At 40.6% G+C, this 21,700-nt stretch overlaps 1 protein-coding gene across 4 annotated transcripts; it reads left to right on the top strand.

The window, feature by feature from the left end:
- The first annotated feature begins 681 nt into the window (after nt 1–681).
- LOC124408805 (facilitated trehalose transporter Tret1-like) lies at nt 682–14,671 on the top strand. 4 transcript variants are annotated; one of them, XM_046886010.1, is made up of 5 exons: nt 5,129–5,316; nt 7,423–7,511; nt 11,064–11,411; nt 13,138–13,295; nt 13,390–14,671. In XM_046886010.1, exons 2-5 carry the CDS (start codon nt 7,455–7,457, stop codon nt 14,489–14,491), a joined length of 1,665 nt encoding a protein of 554 aa, XP_046741966.1. In that variant the 5' UTR covers nt 5,129–5,316; nt 7,423–7,454; the 3' UTR covers nt 14,492–14,671. The 4 variants fall into 4 exon arrangements, with proteins under 4 accessions (XP_046741969.1, XP_046741966.1, XP_046741967.1 ...); XM_046886011.1 differs by lacking the exon at nt 5,129–5,316 and adding an exon at nt 6,436–6,626; XM_046886013.1 differs by lacking the exons at nt 5,129–5,316; nt 7,423–7,511 and adding an exon at nt 682–699.
- The last annotated feature ends 7,029 nt before the right edge of the window (nt 14,672–21,700 follow it).

Genomic DNA, 21,700 nt, shown 5'->3' with positions numbered 1-21,700 from the left:
CGAAGCGGCTAACAACCGTTCGAATTTGATCCAAGGCAGGAAAACGACAGGGAAACCTCTACCTGTAACCTCTACTCGTGGTGCGAAAATTTGATCAATTGAGAACTGTTTGAGTACGAATGTCCTTCGAACGAAATGAAGTCCCGAATGGCTTTCGTCGAATTTCGCACGAACTTGAACGTGGCCGTGTCCCACCGCTCTGACTTGGTCGATACTTTCTATCCTCGGCCTGTGATCGGGATCATTGTATAGAACTGAGGGGCGGGTCCAGCATTTGAAATTTTTTGTGCAACACGGTATGCCGATTTCTCATACCGATTGCTACGAATTTAGTAGAACGTGCATACTCAAATAAAGCGGAAGCGTATATACGCATGTGTAATACGTGCATTATTTACCTATGCAACAGGGAACTGTGGGAAAGTGTATAAATTTATTGATAATCGAATTCTCTCGTAGTGAAATTCGAGTCGTTATGTTTTTCGATTGCATCGTTCTACTTTATTTCATATATTTATGTGTTTTATACACTTGGCAGCCTGGCGGGGTTCCAAAAAATCGCCTGAGCTTCTCCCAGTGCGTGTCGGACCGCGAAACTAGATCTGTCGTATATTCCTCGATACCCTGCAACATCCACACCGCGTGCCCAGGATCGGCTGCAGCCACGCTCTGCGGTCCTTGGCTCAACTCCTGGAAATGGTAAAGTTATCGATAAAAATGGACTGGAAAGACGTTGACGCCTTATACGATTGCCTGGGATTCTAGGCCAAGTCCGTCGGTGTTACAATTACAATTTAATAGAATTACAATTGCAACGCCTATCCACAGGTCCTTTTTATTTAATTCCAGTATAAGCTGATTACTGCTGGTATCGGTGAATCACGGGTGTTGCGAGTGTTGATATTTTTCATGTATACGGACAGAAATAAGAATAAATTTTAAGCTGCTGCAATCGTTATATTATGGTCGAAAATATACAAGAGAAATTAAACAATCGAAGTTTTATAATATCGCGTTGCGGTTCAGAATTTTTTTACGTATCCTTCGTTTGACGGTAACTTGATATTATTCACCGAGCGGTTGATACCTATGCCTTAATTTTTTGGCCTCTTTTGTCTTTCGAATCTCACTCCCTCGGGCAGCGGTAATGTCTTGCGTGTAAAACTGCTTTTTGGTCTTGGACTTATCACTACCAACCCGCGCAATATTCAGGCACACGTGCAAATTAGATGTTTTGCAGCCTGGTAATTCGTCGTCTTGTCGAAATTGTATTATACACATCCGTGGCTGACAATGAGCCAAAAATCGCTGACGTCAGACGAAATTTGGGCTTGAGATTGTACGACGTTGTCGGCGTAAATTCTGAGATACGTTGTTTTCGACTGAAATTTTGAGATACGATGTGGTTTATTGTTACTCAAATTCCGAGGATACGATCATGTTGTTCTGCCCAGCAGTCGACATAACAATGAACGCAGCTCCAGGTCCTGCGAACCTTGTACACGTCTGCAATCTTCATGCAGTCGAGGTGGTGGTTACGTTTTTTTTTATACCTGCAATGCCGGGGAAATCCGATGAGCAATGATTCGATCGGTGTAGGAGTTGTGACACAGCCACGATTTGAAAACGGGGATGCAATCAGCTCTGTTTACATGAGTCGGCGAGTGGCAATACGGATGCAAATGATCCAACGGTGACTGAGTCGAGCATAGACGAACTGCAGGCTGCTGCTGTGAGGGCTGAAACCGGCATCACCTTGTTTCAGCGTTGCTCAGGTCAGGGACACCTCGTCGTCTATCGTTATGATTATGCGTCAGGTGCACCTTATTTATAATACCGCTTTCATTTCAAGTGCACCGGGCCCGATGCACAATTGTGGCAATCACTCCGTGTGCCACACTCGCCGATAGTATCCAGGCATAATCCTGTTTACCTGTCGTTGATGGTTCGTACCTTGAGTAAACGAAATGCGCTACGCGATGCAATTAATTGAATCGAAAGAAGGACATTTGAAAATGAAGCGCTTCGACGTCATTTGCTTCGTTTCGCACTCTCTCTCAACTCTCAGATGATTTGTCTTCGAACCCTTTGTATTTACGTGGTTGAGATTAAAAAATGACTGTAACGGTTTTCGACGTCTTTGCCAAGACGGAAATAGCTTACGTAAGGGTGAAAAGTAGCGAAAATTCTTCCACTACGATTATTGGTATTATTATAATAACCAACGTTGCCATCATTAAGAACAGTTTTGCGCTTCGACTTCCGTTCCGAAAATCATGCGCAGATTTTTTCATCGCCTCAACGACAGCAAATTACGTTTTGTTTCGCGGACAACACGCGATTGTGTAATATCGTACACGGAACATTAAATTAAAGCTTGATGTCCGTAATAGGCATGGGTACACGCGGATATGAATGAAGACTTTTATATGGTATAAATAATATAACTCGCACACTTTGCACGCCATTACTTTGGCGACGTTAATTTCTGTCGTTCTTTCGGCCTGCAACACGGAGCTGTAAATAATGAGGAAAACATTACAGGTATGTGGACCGTCGTAAAAACACTAGCCTGGAACTTGTTTCTCAACAAACTACAAACGCGGTGCAGCCCGGGCGACCTTTTCGACGAACGTTGAACTCTCTCGGTGAATTTTGAGACACCTCATTGTTGTTCCGTGACGTTGGGCGATTTGGGCTACCGATGAGCTAGAATTCTGCATGTTGAAATACGGAGTCGTGAACAGTCAACTGCAAAGAGTGGTTCGCAAGTTGCTGAACGCTGAGAGAATGAAGCTATCCAATCAGAAATTGTTTGTATTTTCGTTTTTTTTATCCAATTGAGTAAACTTGTTTCTTGATTGAAACTGCTTATAATACCTCTTACGTGTATAATACATGCATAGGCATACATGTTCTAAGTTTCGTGTTTTCGCAACAATTAATCGGCGTAAATGTATGTACATGCGCCTACTCGCTGGACTGCGCATAAAAAGAATCAAGAAACAACGCCGAAGTAGATGAAAAGTAAACGGTTCTTCGAATTTATTTACATTTACGGGAGTGGACAGTATTCTTTTTCACAACATCTCTTTCGTTGATGGACATGCGCGTGTAAAAATACAAGCAAAAATGCTCCGTGCTTCGAATATCGCCACCTTTTTTTTCTTATTTTTTTGACAACGAGATGACAGATGTCCCTTGTTTGAAGATTGATCAGATATTACTTTTGCGAATAACGTAAACCACTATTTTCATCCACATGCCACACGTGAGTTGACGATGTCAGTCCGGTGTGGCACTTGTTGTTAGCTTTATACATAATCGTGATTGGTGAATATTCTGGAACCTAGGTTTTTTTTTTAATTTTCTGAAGCTGGCCGGCTGCAATTTATACTAATGTGCCAAACCCAGGCAGATATCTCGAAAGGCGAATAAGCCGGTACACAACATAATCATTTGTGAGAATATTCTGGATCCTCGTTCGCTCGATAACCGAATCAATTGATTACGTAAGTCGTTATCGGGAAGATTCCATCAGGTTCTCTGGCCATTAGGCCGAGATTTTTTGCCCTCTAATTGGAATTCAAAAGATAAACATCGTGTTTCTACTCTTCGAGAACTTGCAAACTAAACGAGAAGAGACGATCGATATACATGCATGCATTACAGGTGCGAGACGATTAATAACGATGTTATGCAGCACTTAAGCGGCGGTAAACTTCACCTATAATAATAGCAACAGAGGAACGTGTCCCAGAGTCGTTGTGGCCAGCCTTATTTTTATCATTAAGTGCGGGATGTCGCGTGGTTATCATTGGTGCATCGCATCTCTTTCCGAGAGACCTCCACCAAGAGAGAGAATGGAAACTCAGAAAGTTTCAGCCCTTCGCTTCCAGGTTTGTACTTTAATTTTTTTTTTTATACGCGACGTAGAAAATTGGAGGAGGGAAAGAACGTGGCTGAACGTGGAAAAATAACAAAGATCTTAGTCACTTGCGTCGATGTACATCATACGTATAACATACGTAACAACGCTTTACTACAAGTCAATGCAAGCGTCGTTAAAGCAGTCGCAGCAGCGTTACAGTAGCAGCGTCAACGTGATGGGAATGAAAATCGTGTGAAAAATAATAATACAAAATGAAACAAAATGAAGATGAGTATGAATTTCGTGTTTCGTATAATATGAATATGTAATCTGGATGGAAGTATTATTTTACTAGACAAGTTCGCTGACTAGAATAAATGAATTATATACAAACGAGCAAAATGGTAAACATCCCAGCACGATTTAAAATGGCGTAATCAGTTCATTGGTTTCTCTTGATGCTGAATGGATGGCGATATTTTTCGTCGTAGCTGAATTTACACACCCTTACACCGTTGTGACGAATGTCGTTTGACGTTTCATTGAACGATTATCACGCCTTGTCACAATTGCATATTGACGATACCCGGGAAATGAAAGGGTCAGAAAATTTGAAAATCGCGAGACGTGCAATGGCAAAACCGCGGCGATTCTTGTTTAAGAGCTTGAGTCTTTCCTCCTATACACACGCATAAAATACACAAATACCTCCGCCTACACGTCGAGAACGTTTTGAGACGGTGGCAGCGTTACCGCGTATAAATCGGCGACTCAAGAGTACGATTGACTCAGTAGCGATCAAAGAGTTGTAGGAGCGAATCGCAGGCGATTCGATCGTCGAGGACTAGAGCCACGTGATATTCAAATAGCGCAACGATCGAGGAGGAAGAACTGCGAAAGAGTGAAGTTATCTGCGGTAGTCAGGATTTACCCAGTTATTAAAACGGAAGAAAAGAAGTTAGTGAAACATCGAGAAAAACAAACAAGTGTAGCTACGCTATCTTCGACAATCGATTCAAATCCTACAGTTTGGTTGTGGAAAAGAAAAACTTTTAGAGATTTATACTGCAGCGTAGGAATAACAAAAAATTACAACGACTCTGGTGTTCAATCGTATTATCGATACTGCGATTATCCAGCAGCAAAATTTAAAAAAAGAATCTAATATAACAAAGAAATAAAAGTACCAATAAAGAACAAAGACAAAAATTTATATATCTATTTTTAAATTTATAAATTTATATACTATAATATAGTATCAGTTCAACGTGTAATAATATCTGCTACAAACACTCTTACAGAACAACGTGAAATCTACTGAAAACTTTCGCAATTACATCCACGCAACGATGTGCCAATAAATAAATCTAAAATTATGTGTATTAATATTGCGAATACTTGAAGCCTATAAACACAGCAAATTGCCACCGAGGGAAATTGTTCACGTATGTTGAATTACGATTTCCTAATATGCATTATTTCGTTCTTCGTTATTGAAGGCCCATATGAAATCGCCTGCTTTTTCGCCGTTTCTCATATTCCTTCCTTTTAAAAGTATGTAATTTCTGCGTTCCGCGATTATCCATCGTTGTCTGTTTTTTTCTATTTTTTTTTTTTCTTTTTTCATCCGAACGTGAACGAAACGTTTGTCCGTGACGTCACAGCGGCTTTGACCGCCCTGAGTAGAAAGTGTTGTAAAACTACGAGACAGATACGCCTTTATACCTGTCAATAATACACCGCCGTGCCAGGTCGTCTGATCATTTTTCTACGCAAATGAAAGTTTGCACATTGTAAAGATAAAGTAGAAAAAAGTATGGAAATGAGAAAAAAATTTTGTCACTTAACAATTGTCTTTTTCAATTGGTACAAATTATCTATGCATGATGTAAAATTCAGCAACAGCGAATCCTGGTGTTATTAAATTCAGTATTTGATTGGCATATTCCGGATGATTCATTCGTCGATGCTTGCGGAACTCTCAATAGCTTCACAGCTCGGGTTTCGTAGTGTAAACGTAAACAAAAGAATGTTGCATGTTATGGAATTTGCTCTCATTATTTATTACCGCATTGTTTTACTGCTATTACAATCGAATCCTTGTGTCTAGTGTCTGATAAATGGAATATTAATTATTTCACGTCAAACATATTGCGTCTCTTTTCACCTCTCCTAAAGTGGTAATCCTTTGACTGAGAAATACATTTTTCGCTCATTGTCATTACGAGTCATTATACAATCACCGGTCGAAGCACACTTAATCGAACAATATCGCTCGACACCTGGTATCATTTCATTTCTCAAATTCACTCGCAATTTTACCTGCCTTGCCCGATATAATGTATTTACGGTTTGATTTGTCTCGCGATGATTCTGCTAGTTCGCCTTCTCGCATGCAACCCGCGACGCTTCGTTACGTGTCCGGTTGCGTGTGTGCGGTGCGCGCGAAACCGGAAACCGTCGGATTTGAAAGTTCAATTCTATGCCGTTGCGCGGTCGATTGTAATGAATCGTACGATAGAGCTTCGTCAAATTACGCTCCCAGCCTATGGTGCTTTGTTTGAAACCATCTCTATGGTACAAATTAGAACTGGGTTCGACTCACACACGGCCCGGGGCACGTGGAGTAATGAGAAAATAAAAATTGCACGTAGAAGTGTGATCGTACAGAAATGCACGTACGTACCTCCGTCATATGCTCTGCAGGTCACCCGGTACGTGAGTCATTATTTCCCCGAGCTGCACGTGACGGACGGTGAGTGACTCGTGACTTGTTATGAGACTCTTTTTTCCACTGATTACTTCCTAAACGCACCTCAAAGTGGCGAACGAGCGCAGCGGCTTAAGCCGGACCATTATTCAATTTGGAACTTAGGTTCATCAATTTATGAATTACGTTTCTCATGACTGACTCACGAATATTCTACTGTCACTTTAATTGCTGTGACAAGCTATCCATGCAGAATTGTTTATTCCTTTATTCCGCAGGCTTTCGGGTGGGGGTCAACACTTGGAAGGGTCAATATTTCGAATTTCAAACCTGTGAAAATAAGATATCGAAAAAGAAATTTTTCAAAATCTTGATTTATGAAAGTGTCACTGATTAGTGGTGATTCTAATTAGTGACACTTTCGAAAATCAAGATTTCGAACAATTCATCATTCGTTATTTTATTTTCGCATGTTCGAAATTTCGATATATCACCCATTCCAAATATTGACCCCCACCCAGGCTTTCGTGAAAGTTGGACTTTATGATACGTACTGTAGTAGTCAAATATTCATGACCTTATCGTCCCGTTACGCTATTTTCGTATTCCATATGGCGCGAAAAATGCTGCACTATACTTATTCTAAATAAGTCGATAACTGCAACGTGGATGATCTTTCCGCTGTACTCAATGACAAGTATATTAAATGTCTGAAAAATGTTCATTCTTCATTTTACGTGCATTCAATGGCAGTTACATATGTCATGATCGCTTATAATAAGTGTACGCATCTGATGTAACTGATATACCTACATTCGAATAATCGAATTCATCTTTACAGATTCACTCTCACAGACGTGAGACTTCGTTGATATGATAGCCGAAGCGAAATATTGGTGGAAGATATTTCACATCAATGAATACAAATCTGTAAGTATTTCATTAACTCATTTATTTATTAATTTATTCATCTATCCGATTGTTCATTCATTTATTTTGAATTGCTTATTCATTTATTTATGTTATGGTATTTCGTTGTTCATCCGTAATTGCATAATAAAACGCAGAACCAGGCCAAACAGAGCGTTGAAGTCTAACGATATAATTCCGTTTTGATAATTATCGTGATGCAACGTGGCTACGAATGAACACTTGTTGGCTTCGTTTCGACGCATGTTGGCTCAATTTGTCGATGAGTCGTCGATATCCATGCGCTCCGAAGCGAGTCAATCCAGTGTTCGGCATATTGTGTGTAATTGACAAATGTCTCTGGTAGTCATGAATGGTTTTGTCAATATTTACGCGAATGTAGTACCTAAAAGACAGCATTCGTAACGCTCGTTTTTCGCCTCATCATAAAACCGCAACAACGTACTTTTCAGGTGTCGAGGCAAGATGTTTCGCAAAGACAAAGACCTACGGTCACGTACTTTGATTAGATATTTTCAACTTTGCGTTTTCGCTTACTCACAATCAGCGCACGTTCGATGTAGCGATGACTCCAGTATAAGGTGTAATGCGCCACAGATGAATAAACATTGAGTCAAACGGTAAATTATTATCACATAGCATACGAGCAGCTGTCTTTGCAATATTTCTCACCTTAATAAAGTTTCTTTTCTTTCATTCGTTGTAAAAATGCAACAATACCGATTCCCTGAATTCGAGTTCTTCGTTCCGATCGTGATAAATTGGTCAATTTGCCGATGGTATTACTCCAGATAATCAAGTCGATACTCCCCCTCCCCCACCTTCTTTATACCTGCCTGAAACACATTCCTCCGATGATAATCATGTGTATGAAAAAATTTAGCAAACACTAGAAACGCGTTACCATCGCATTGTTTGCGAGAAAACGTAAACATGATACCTGATCTGTAATGATAAGGGAAAAGCGAGGTTGAAAACAATTACAAAACAGAACCAGGCGGTGCAAACTCAATGAAATGAAATCGATTGAAGTTTAACTTTCAAAAATCCTCGTTGATATATTTCGAAGTAATTTGTTGTTCAGTTTATAATATGTAAACCAGTAGATCGCTTGACTGATATTATACCGAGGTTCGCTTAACCTTCGAGCTATCAGGAGAAGTGAAGAAAGGATATGTCATATCATATCATACATGTTATACGTATAATATGATATATCGAATAGTATTTATAATGATAGATCGAATCAATTCATATAATGGTTATAATGTTAAAGTAATGGGCACATTGGCGCAGAAACTTCTGGCCTCGTCAAAGTATGCATTATCTCCGTATAATTATATTCTTAAATGAAGGGACAACAGACAATTATTCGTCGATAATTGCACTGCTTTAAAAAAAAGCCGATTCGATCATCTCGAGACAACGATCGTCGACGTACGTATGTAGTCAATGAAGTCATAAACGTTTCTCGAACGCGGCAATTAATTTCAAGTCCAACGTATCTGAAGATACTGATGTGAAACTAAATTAGGGATAGGACTGTTACGATCCGGATGGTGAGATTGATAAAATCTGACAGGCATACACCTGCATCAGAGAAAAAAAACTAAAATTTGATTTGTTCTCAGAACACCTCACGATAATAGCCTTAACAATACGAGGTACGCTCTTCTGTCGATATCTCGTGTAGAATCGATTGGTTTACAACGACGCCACTTGTCTGATTCCATCAACAGCTTATCAAACTGATTTTTCGCAAATATCTGGTAGCGGAAGAGTTCAGCTCGCGGTAGCGTTGAGCAGGTATCACCACAATTGATTAGTTCGGTTAGAAACGCCGATCTGGTGACGACTACTTGAGAGTAAGGCGCGAGGCATTTCGCCCGTCGTATCAAATCTTTGATAATACAGGTTTTCAGTGTTTAATTCTTTGTAGCTTTAATAATTGAATAACCCAATCATCAGCTAATATATATTTATTGTAAATCTGGAACGAACGAACTTGTATATAACAGATATATTTGCGAGGGAGGTTTTCACTAATTCCATGATTATTTGGCACCATGCACAGTCCACGTCTGTTAGCAACCGTAAGTGACTTTTTCAGGCTAGTATATACCTACCTTAAGGGTCCTTTCAGATTCGGACAATCATTTTGTTTTTGCACTGGAACAAGGTGTAAACATAGATTTTTGCCGAATTCGAATTCTCTCGAAATATGCGTAAAATGTCTCGACTTTGCTTACGTCTTGTTTTCGGTTGCTTCAATGTAAACAAGTGCCATTACAATTTGTGAAAACAATTTGATTGTGCATACGATTATTATATCCATGTAATGTAAGACCATATATATTCATATACAATATATAAGATCATACTCACAATTAATTCGAGAAATTCTGCGAAGAAACTGAAATAAGTTGGTATATTTTTCCCACGTAATTTACACACTATGAAGTATTTTTCAGAAACGAGATAAAAATTCTGAATTAACGTACATATATAAGTATCTTCCTATAACATACGATACTCACTATGCATTTATATGGAATATATTCTGTATGTATGCATGGTTATACTTGGATTACTCGGAATGTAAATTTTGTACATGGAATTATTTTATTTTATTGTCTCTGTTCCTGCGGATTACAGTAAATTGAGGTAAAATAAATATTTTTGGATAATACACATCGTCAGGTGTCTTATACTCTCAGTATATATAAGTACATCGTATCGAGCAGAGTCAATGTATTATACTATGAACTTTTCTCCGAAGCAATTAGCCATTTGCTTTTCTTCGAAATTATAAGGCAAACAGACAAGCAGATATATTCATACATACGTCACATACATGCATATACAACCGAATTATTTCTAGCACTTGGCATCTGGTCTGATGCGCAACACGTGTCGTAGGTAGCATACGTGTCAAGATGCCAATTATCATTTCACTAAGTGAAACTCCGAGTTTTTGTAAAATCTCAAGAAATTGCTTTCTATTTTCCTGCAGTAAGTGGAAAACTGAGTTTTATATGAATATAATTTTCCAAACGAATTATACGGCTAAAATGTATTTTCTATCATTCCCATCGGCATTCCATGCAACACCTCAAAATCACCCCGGGTACTTATCTGTATTAATGTTTTTTCAAATGATAATTTAGTTTCGGAGCAGACATCACTTGTCTGAACAAATCTTTTCCTAACTCCATTTTTATACCTAGAATGAATTTGGGAACGTTTTCATAATCTGATAACGATCTTGCAAAGAAGTTCAACCGGTCATATTCACGAGTTGCTTACAGCGAGTGAGTTATATAAGCCGCAAATATTAGCAGCATTCATTAACGTATAATCAAAGCCAAACAGAGGATTTCAGTTTCGCGAATATCCTTGGCCGTCATGACTGCCAAATTCAATGTCAATGTCGTCCATGTAACGATCGTGCGTGATTCCCGTCGTTGCCACAAATCTCGACGAGTAATGGAGATGTGCATAAATAAAAAACAAGAGACGTATAAATTAGAATCGTTTTGCTAATTGTTGCAGATCCTCGCCGCTCTGGCTGCTCACTCCGGGCAAATATCGGTTGGGCTTTCCCAGGGGTTCAGCGCCGTCCTGATTCCAAAGCTCCTCGAGTCCGGTTTTGCAACCGAGTCCGAAGCCTCCTGGGTCGCCTCTCTCGGCATCGTTTCGAATCCAATCGGCGCCCTGGTCGCTGGCGTCGCGGCGGAGCTCTTCGGTCGTCGCGCCGTCGTTGCCTTGGCGACGCTCCCCCACGCCGCTGGATGGCTCTTCATCGCCCTGGCCGTCAACGTCCCGCTCCTCTATACCGGCCGTTTCGTCAGCGGCCTGGGCGCCGGGATGGCCAACGGGCTCTATCTCTACGTTAGCGAGGTATAGGCCACTTCGACAATCACTTCTCATCCCTATCAGTCTACGTATAATATAATTCAAGCAACGGTCATACATTTACTTGGTAAATACTGTTGGAAACTAGGCGTAGCGATTCATCGTATGACGTACCTGCTATACGTGCATTCGAATAACTACGCGAAGTGAGCCGAGGTGCTAATTTCGGACGAAATTATTTCTTACGTGGCGTACTTTTCGTGCGCACTGCGCTAATTCAATATAATGACAAACAGACGTAACGTCTATTCAACCATTTCCCGACGTACGTGTTGCAAGTTGCATTGAATACGTGATACATCACTTCAACAACGAAGGTATTGGTGAAAATGTTGCGTGATTTAAGGAGCTGTTCAACTATTAGCTAACGCATTTTTTGCAAATTTTTGCATCGCATACCTAGTGATAACGATTGGTAACAGTTGCTTGTTTTGTCCACTACCGTTTTGTAACGTTAGCCAACGCTTTTCGAAAAGTATATTGTCAAATCGATTCATTAGCTGCACGGGAATAGCAAAATGCCATTTATAATCACATCCTGATCAATTTATTCCTACGGTATAGAATAGTAATTATGATTAACCCTTACCCTGTCACATGCTGTATACGTTGGCTGTTACATGGGGTCTTTCGCTTCTTAGCCGTATTTTGGCGATTTTAAGTGCTCCAAGAATTCTGAAAAAATTCATGCACGTTCTTTGAGGCGTCTAGTTGAAGATCCAATAGTTAGTTCATTTAATTATTCATTTTGGAGAAAGCCACGTGCCTTCTAGTTTACAAAATATAAACATAACAAGAAATCATTCGAGCATGAATGACCCCATGCGAGTAGCTAAAGGGTAATTATTAACACACATTAACATATTCAGTAAAACGTGAATTTATTATTCATTGAATTTGAAGGGGTAACACCACCCTAGCGGCCGAAAAAACGGCCTGACTTTTACGATTCATTTTGGGAGTATGGAAAAAGGAATAGGATTTCTTTTCAGAGGGTATATTTAACACATATTGAAGTATGAAAAAAAAATTGTATTATCATTTTGAGACAGAATGGCGACGATAGAGCGAATCTTTGAAATCATGTTTTTTTTTAAACTTCTTCTTTTTTGAAAATATTATAATCTATACACTATTGCCTATGGAAGTACGTAGGGTTTTATTTTTTAATCAAATTTTGTAGAAATGTTGCAGTTTGGAAGAAATGAATCGATCTTTGGCCTAAAAATAAGCAGTAAATCGTTTATAAAAACAGTTTACATTAAATAGAAAAAAAACGGGTTTTGCACTTCCATTGAGAATGTGATTGTGAAGCTACTGTCGACTGTACTAAATTTCAAATCGATCCATGCGATGGTGTTTAAGTAATCTGTCCTCCCGATTTGATTAAAAAGTGGTTTTGAGAAAAAAGCGTTCAAAGTTTAACGAATGCAATAAAAATTAAATTTGCCAACATGTTATTATCGAGCAATGCATGCATTGTCAAAACCTTCTTTTCAAGAAATGTTTTTATTATTCTCAAGCAGGCGGCGTGTTGACTTTGAACACGCACCTTCAATTTCCTACGTTAGCCAAGGCTTGCCTGGAATGCCTACTACTGTAGGGTAACATTTAATAACGTTTTTCTGAGTGGCCTATCCCTGTTCTAGCCTCAAATAGTACTTCATTGTCCCTTTTATACATGTCCGATTTCATATAATTTCATCGGTAGGTCGCAGCCCCTGAACAACGCGGGTGGCTGGCGAGTTCCGGGCCGGCAGTCGTCTCCCTTGGAGTCTTGATAGCCTACAGTCTCGGTGCCCTGACGACATGGCAAAGAGCTGCCGCCATCAGTATCGCCCCGGCGATTGTGTCGCTTGCTTTGGTGAGGTAGGTAAATTTCAGTCGCAGCACAGTACGGCGACGGGGTAACAGAGAGGAGAGAAAAAGAGTCGACAAGAATAAAATTGAAAATCTCCCCCAGACTCCTTCCGGAAACACCAGCCTGGCTAGCAGCGAAGGGTCGAACGGACGACGCGAGAAAGTCGTTGCTGTGGCTGAGGGGTCCGGGGCTTTTAACGGAAGTGGAGCACAGCGAGCTCTGCAAGTCTAACGTGGAGAGTCAGCGAAGGACAGGAGGCAGCCTCCTCAAGGCACTCTACAAGCCGAACGTGTGGAAACCATTTCTGACCCTCTTCTTTTTCTTCGCCCTTCAGCAGCTGTCGGGAATATACGTGATCCTCTTCTACGCAGTCACGGTCCTCCAAGACATCGGCGTGAGCATCGACGAGTACGCGGCGAGCGTTGCGATCGGGGGAGTCCGGCTCTTCGCCGCGATTCTTGGCGCGGGTCTCGCCAGGTCGGTGGGTAGAAAACAGCTCGCCTGCGTTAGCGGTCTGGGAATGGCGGTGTTCGCCGCAGGCGTCGCCCTTTCTATGAGGTACGCCATGCCCTCTTGGGTCCCCCTGATGTGCATCGGGGGCCACGTTGGTTTTTCAATGATTGGCTACCTCACCCTGCCCTGGGTGATGACCTCGGAGCTCTACCTTCTCCGTTTCCGGGGTCCTCTGAGTGGTCTGACGACGGGACTCGCCCAGATGATGACCTTCGCCGCTGTCAAGACGTATCCTGACCTGCGGACAGCGATTGGCCTTGAGATAACCATGTGGATATTCAGCACTTCTGGACTGATCGGGGCGATATTCGCGATGACGATATTGCCCGAAACGAAGGGTCGTAGTCTCAATCAAATCGAGAACGAATTCACCAAGAGTACCGAACCTGAGGTAACCACCGTCGATGTGCAGCCTGGGATAAGAAACGGCGGCCTTCCGACCTTCAGGTCCGTTTCCGAGGACACATCACACGGTGATCCCATCACTATTCAGAGTAGCGCCCACTGGAGGAACGTCTTTGCGTACGATAATCTCGGGCTCGACGTCAGCCTTGATAATCCCAAGAAAATCAAGGAGGAACATGGGAAAGTCCGATCTGTCTTGGACAGTGGTGAGCCCAGTAACCGAAAGGTATCGGTAGAAAGTGGGCAGGTCAACGCAGCTTCCAGCTACGAGCATGTCTATGTGTGATAGAAAAAAGTTGCAATTTGATCTCGTCTCATTGTCAACATTTTATCGCTGCGCACATTAATCGTGGTGTTTATCCACTTGCACAATGTCGTATGCAGTTTCTAGCCTATATCTTTTAGGTTTTTCACCACGGGCTGAGGAGATACTTGTAAGAACTTTTCCAGATGCAACAGGGTTGCCTGCTCAAGCATCGCCGGAAATTCTCTATTGTCCTTGAGGAATACGAAGGTTTGTACCATGAGAGAATTTATTCGTCACGCGATCCGTAACGTTTGGCGTGGTAATAATTTTTGATGACAGAAAGCAACCTAACTTTTGATTGCTAGTGGGATGATACGGTTATTTTCATGATAATATAGACAACCGCCACTCGCGAAATTACTACAAAAATACAAAGTTTATCGTCGATTGAAAGGTCCCGTTCGTGGAATCCTGTTAATTTTTTAGCTGATCAGTATTAGGTAGGAATGAAATGAATAAATAGACAATTAAGTATTTCCTGTACATATTAATGTATACAGAATACCACTTACTACGTACATATACCTACGCTTGTGAATAGTTTGACGTCCATGAGGAATCCAATTGGTATTTGGCTACCACTGTCATCACAGGGTAATATGGAATATTTGTTTGTTATCGTTAAATTGTTATAACTTATTTATATACGGTATATGATGCATCACGGCAATTGAGCGTGAATATGCGCAACATATAAACGTTGATTTGAATTAGTATATCTACTTTAAAGTTGAAATGTAGATATATTTGGCATAAGTGATACCTAGCGTAAGTGCATAAATATAATTTATCAAACACTTATCTCAATACTTATTAATGTGGTTGATTAATTTCGAATAGGACCAATGTGAACACATATATATTTTATAAGAATACGTTAATTAGATAACAGGAATAAAATGGATACATATTGTTTATATTAAATACACTTTCACCATGAAGACGACGTAATTCTCAAAATGGCAGATAACTATACGCTATTAAACCAGGTAAATAAAGCTTACAACGTTTTTCAACGTTTATGATGAAAAAAGAAAACTAAAAACCATTCCTAGGTGTCTAATTTTGATTATACAGTTCCAAGGAGCAGAAAAATTAGATCAAAAACATTAGGACCAAGTATTAAATAACTGGAGTTCTGTCAAATTGGATTTCTTTTAGGGTGATACGTTGATAAAGCCTGTGAGATAATTATACGTAAAATTTTTCGAACTTTCGAGACATAGGCAGGGGAAGGGCGGGTAGCCCTGGACAGTTGAAATACGCAACGCTCGAGTCAAAAGCAACAAAACAGAAGTAAAAAATAAAAAATGCCTAACAAAGTAAAATGAATGACCAAAAAAAAATCGAAACGAACTAAAAAACTCTAAAAAGCTGTCAAACATGCTCCCATGAAGATCGTCATGGAGCTACGGAACGCATCATGTGTGGGGAAACCTTTGACGAAGATTGGACTGTCGAAAATGCAGCGATTGAGCTCACGAAACCTGTGTCGACATTCAGTTGAATCGTCGAATATCAGTTGGGATTGTCACGTTTGTAAAGCCAAGGAATGGTAAAATCATCGTTAAAATGTGTGTCCACGGTTACCCGCCGTTTATTCCATTGACCGAAGTTATAAGGTAACGTTTTCATATTATTATTATTCACACAACTGAGCAAAGTATCTGTTGTTTTGATATGGTCATTATAAAGAGACTCTGAAGTTAATAAATGATATAATATTGACCGTTTAAGGGGGTATTTTGGTTTAGACGCCCGAATTTTAGGTGTTTTTTTGGGAGCTATTAAAAAAAACCAATAAATATTTTTTCCATTCATTTTTTATCAGTTATTTACTGATATTTCAAAAGCATAAGCAATTATTATTATTAAAAAAAAATTCCAATTAAATCAGGTGCATGCCGGCAAAGTGGGGGCTCACAAAAAAATGGTGCGTCCTGGTTGGCATCCTTCCAACCCTTCCAGTAATCTAAAATAAAAAATTTTCTGAAATACTCGAAGAAGGAAGATGCAGATATAGCACTAAGTCAAAAAAATAAAAGGAAAATTTTCGCAAAATGGCGGCAGTATGAAAAAAGTCATGTTTTTGCCCTATTTTTTCCAACTTTCTGAATTTAAAAAAACAGTCAAAAATAAGAAATGCAAAAAACACTTCGTCATGTCATGCTTTGATATATATATATAAAGAAGCTCTGTACCAAATTTTAAGTAAATTGGTACATTAGAGAACTTGAGATATCATGCCAACCGTATCAAAAAAAGTAGTTTCGAGAAAAACGCGTTTAAAGTTTGGAGTTGAGTTTTGCGTCATCTGATTGTGAGTCGTTCAATGGTGTGTTATACTTACATTTTATCAATCAGCGATCCCTGCCTCATACAGTGTACCTTCTTCCACTTCAAAATGGGCATTTTCTGAAGACCTTCCAGACGTGCAGTTCTAGTTTCTTTGGAAGCTTCAGAAGCTCGCATCTCGGTCAATGCGTTGTTGATTCCGTTTGTTGACGAAAGCGTAAGATTCCGGACCAATTGTTATTCCCACGATGCACATGATTTTTAGAAGTGGTAAAAAACCTTCATTACAAGTACAAACAGCTATAAAATTCGCGACTTCAATAGTGATTCTTAAAGGTCTAAACTTTGCAAAAAATATGCAGAAAAAATCGATTTTTTCGAATTTCTAAATCAGAATACCTCCTTAAACCTCTTATTCACATGTTTTTGGTATTTTGGTGTACCGCATCTATGTGTCCAAACGACTGAAATTGAACAGCTTCTTATCTTGACCTTATTTAAATGTTAAATTGGTAGTTTTAGGTAACGAAGGTCTGTTCAAAACAGCATAGAAAACATGTTGGCGCGAGTGAAGGCCCTCCTCAGAATGAATATTTATTAATTTAAATTCATCGATGTATTCATTTATTAGCAATAGATTGCCAAGCAGAGGCGGACTGGCATGGCTGGTGCGGATTTTGACCATTCGAGTTACCAAATATTTTTGAGAACGTTTTGCAAATATTAAATAAAAGCATTGTGTCATATAATATTTTTGATACGATAATTTGAACTCGAGTGAAGTTTAAAACGGATGTAATAAAGAAGTATTTGTACAGCGAAGTAAAATATTCGTGTGACGGAGAATCACTCTAACCTGACGGCTTTCATAAGATGTATTGACGATAGATTACCCAATAAACTAAACAATACGAAATCGAAAACAATCTTCCGTGAAACAAATAGATCATATGAAGGCCGTTTGCTCCTTGTACTACATCTGAATGATTCATTTTTATATCCGATTGTTTATGCGCGTAAAATTTATATCTGACTCTCATAAGATTAGTCTTGATCGGTTCATTATTCCAAAAAACGAAAGAATCCTGTCCAGCCCCCCCCCCCCCCCCCCCCCTCCCCTACATTCACGAATGAATGGCAGATGGCTGGGCTCGTGGCCTCTGTTATGTGACGGTTTTGAATTAATCAGTCTTAAATTGAAAAAAATGAAAAAGGTGAAGAGAGGAAGGGACTATAGTTTCTCCTCGTTTTAATACGACCTGTTATTGCGATGGCACTGTTTCGATTTATTGCTATTTAGTTATTACGTCATTATTATTATATTATTACTTATTATTGTAAGGTTAAAAATAAAATGACACAAAAAGTTGAATAAATTAGAAACTATAACATGATTTCTTTCGAGTTTTACATTACTTTTATCATCTACTTCAAGTTAAGGTCAGATAACATTTAAAACGAATCTTAAGCGCTTTTTCATATTACTAAAACTCTAATCCAGTTTATAACATGTCGAAGATCAGCTGAAAACTTAAATTTTATTGTGTTCACCGTTTCATGTCGGTTTTCTGTCGGCTGCTGATCGTTTTCGGATTCCACCTATTGAAAATTATAAAGTGTGTACCTGTGTTCTGGCTCTGAGGTTATCCGACATACTATTTCGTGTGTTGTGTTGCCTGACAAAAGCTTGTCAGGCGTATCGCGCAGTAAAGGTCAAGTTGGAATGTATGATAACATCAAGAGACCAGTAGAGTCTGGTGTCAGGTATACAGAGAGGAAAAACTTCACGTATAAGCCGGTCTGTCTACCATAAAGAGAAGCCATTTGCCTACACAGCGAAAATATTATCACATATTTCTCCCCATTCACGATTGACTGCGGCATTCAAGAATATTATTTAAAATGTGGATTTGAAGATCTTTCATTTAAGCTGTATTTCAATGCAGCCAGTGAACGGAAAGCTGAGATATACAATTTGTTATATAGATAACTGTCGAAATCGTCAGTTCGTTTCACAGCTTTCATCTCCGTCTTCATATCGTTATCAGACTTTCTGACTACAGATGCATAACATTCAATTGAAAGTTGTATCACCATAAATATAACATAGAGGGGCACTGTTCTATGCAGAAGTTACACCGATTTGTATAGATCAGTGAGAAGTTGACGGAGACAGAACGGGTGACTAACGACGGTCTAGGGTCGAGACCCCGTCAAAGACACCCGCCATAGAGGACGAACAAGCAAATAAAAGTACGGTCAGAGCGTCGGATCCTCAGGCCCTGCGGGATATGGTAGTGATCGAGCAGGCTGCCAATCGTCATTATTAAGCAACCGCAGGGGCAAAGTTTGGAGGGTGGACCCCACGGCCCCCCAGCCGGGTAAGCCTATAGGGATGAATAACGTGGATAACGAGGAATCCAACAGCATGGATACTAAAGGGCGCCAAAGGGCGGGGCTTGGTACCCACCATGACCACAAGGGGGAGCAGGAGAGGCATGGGATGACCACAACAAAGGTCGATGCCGACTCAAGGGACGGAGCTATCGATATCAAAGCCAACAACTCCAGGGGAAATCATGGAGGCAATCGGAAACTACTAAATATATAATAGCACAATCGAACTAACCAGCGAGGCTAGCCATCTATAGAGAGCGGTAACGCGCACGGAGCAGACAGCTTTGCACCGACAACGGCGAACTATGGGTACCACATTTCGGACAAATGCGCCGTAGTGAAATCGTACTTGATGAGGGACAGAGGTGGTGACCCTGATGGAGCAGCCCGCGAACTTATATCCGAATATCCGATGAGAGGGCTACTCTAAGCGAAACCGCTCCAATCCTAGAAGAACAACCATAGATGAGCGCGCCGGAACTAAATAGAAGGCTAACATTGGTCATCAATAAACTGATTGACTTCGCATTTAAAATTCGCGAGGCCTCCGGAGGAAGCGCCAACCTCAAAAGAGAATTGAAGATGGAAGCCGATAAACGCGAGAGAAGTCTTAATAAGTTCAAACACGAACTAATGGAGGCCATCAACAGTCCTGACGAGGAGTAGGATATAAAGAGAGTCCAAACCGTGATCATGGACTGGTCCAGAAGGGTGGGCGGAATAATGTGATCAGTGACAGACTCTAGGGGCTTTACTCGGGCTATCGTGGAGCAACACACGATGAAGGATAATGCCTCATCAATCGCTGGAGCGAAAACAAATCACTTAATCTTACCGAAGAACAGACAGAAGAAAAGTGAACGGCTTGGACGGCACTCAAGAGAGACCCTTATGCTTAGGTTGATCGGAGCCCAGACTACCAATGAAGGCTATGCAACTGGAAGTGAGGAGCAGCGACCACCATAGCGGACAGGTGATGCAAAAAAGCTCAAGGAGAAGGTCGCGGTAGGAAGTCCAGTAGGGCGCACGACACCCAAGAGAGGCCAGATCAAGACCGGAAGGGAGCCTACACCAGAAGCCCCCTGCCCCCTCCGGAGAATACCACAGCCAAGACGGACGCAAGAAAAAAAAAGAGGGACGTGTCGCCGCTGGTCAGCGTCGACGGGGAAATCTATGAAAAGTCCCTGGCCAGAGTCAAGGCCAAAGTCCCATCGCCAGCGGACGGCTCGCCAAAAGGTATCAGGAGGACCCGGAGCGGTTTGCTCCTCTTTGAGATGAGCGAAGAGAGACAGGCGAAAGCAATGGCGTACGTTCTGGGGAGGCACACAGATTATGAGCCTGAACGTGCTATTGCAAGAACCTGCATACGGGCCACCTTAGAGAACGAAGTACCCATGGAAAAGGACGATAAAGAGAAAACCGAAACACTAAGGTTCTTTACGTATCCCTGGATGGAGAAGGCGGTAATAATTAAAATCAGCGGAGAACCTCCAAAACACTAAGCGTTTTTTATTTTATAGGACTTCCGACGTTAACGATCGATTGATGCCTTGGGTACATGTTTAATTTTGAAAGGGCCATCAGCTTGACAGTACAAGAAGCAAAGCATGTAGCATTGTTCAGCATAATTATTAGAGTGGTCCTTAAACAGGTTATTTTTAAATTTGAACCGACTCTGCACCCCCCAGATCGGTTCTAAAAAAATGAGCAATAATTAGTCAAAAATTTCAGCATTCTAGTTCAACTAGAAACAGTGTTTGTGAGCGTAAATTCATTTTGAGTTTCGAATTTGGGCAGAAACCGCTAATAATCACTGACGATGAAAAATCACCGTGAAAGAACAGTATTTCTATTTCCATTGTAGCCGATAGATAGACGCTGATAGTACAGACTACGTCTTCCTAATATCGAGTTTATCTATCACCACAGAAGCGTACTGCGATGTGTTTGCGAAAATACTACGGGGATTACCCAGAATTACCGTGATTTTGAGCGATGAAGATTCGAATAAAGATGGAACGGAAATTAGCGACTCGAGTAGGGAAACATCTTTGTTAGTTCATCTACTGTCCAAATAAAGTAGCTGGTGGTTTAATGAATAAAAACAAAAAAATGAATGATCAACCATAGGCTGGCGGCCGCCTTGAGAATATTGCGCCCTGAGGCGATTGCCGCACTTACCTACTATCTGAAGCCCCTGTCTATTATATTTCAGTGGCACGTACCGTGCAGTTTATCTCTATAAGTCTATGCTAACGTCGACTAACAAGGATGGCAGTCACTATGGTTGACGTTTAACAACTGATGGTATGATGCATAAGAATTATCAATACAAGGGTTTTCTACGTGCACTATGATGGTAACTGTGTGGATCGATACAGGTCCAAGAACTATGGTAAAAGCGTGTAAGACGCTGTTATGGTAAGCTGCACATCGGTAATTTGTGGTGTGGAAAAGACGTCGCTGTGATTACCGACTGACACACAACAGTTCTAC

The sequence above is a fragment of the Diprion similis genome, chromosome 8 (genome assembly GCF_021155765.1).
Source record: "Diprion similis isolate iyDipSimi1 chromosome 8, iyDipSimi1.1, whole genome shotgun sequence".
NCBI lineage: Eukaryota > Metazoa > Arthropoda > Insecta > Hymenoptera > Diprionidae > Diprion > Diprion similis.
This window is presented reverse-complemented; position numbering and strand designations above follow the sequence as displayed.

Coding starts and splice junctions, on each gene's coding strand:
- LOC124408805 (XM_046886010.1), top strand. CDS start 7,455: ATGATAGCCGAAGCGAAATATTGGTGGAAGATATTTCACATCAATGAA. Junction 7,512..11,063: donor ACATCAATGAATACAAATCT/GTAAGTATTTCA, acceptor TAATTGTTGCAG/ATCCTCGCCGCTCTGGCTGC. Junction 11,412..13,137: donor TCTATCTCTACGTTAGCGAG/GTATAGGCCACT, acceptor TTTCATCGGTAG/GTCGCAGCCCCTGAACAACG.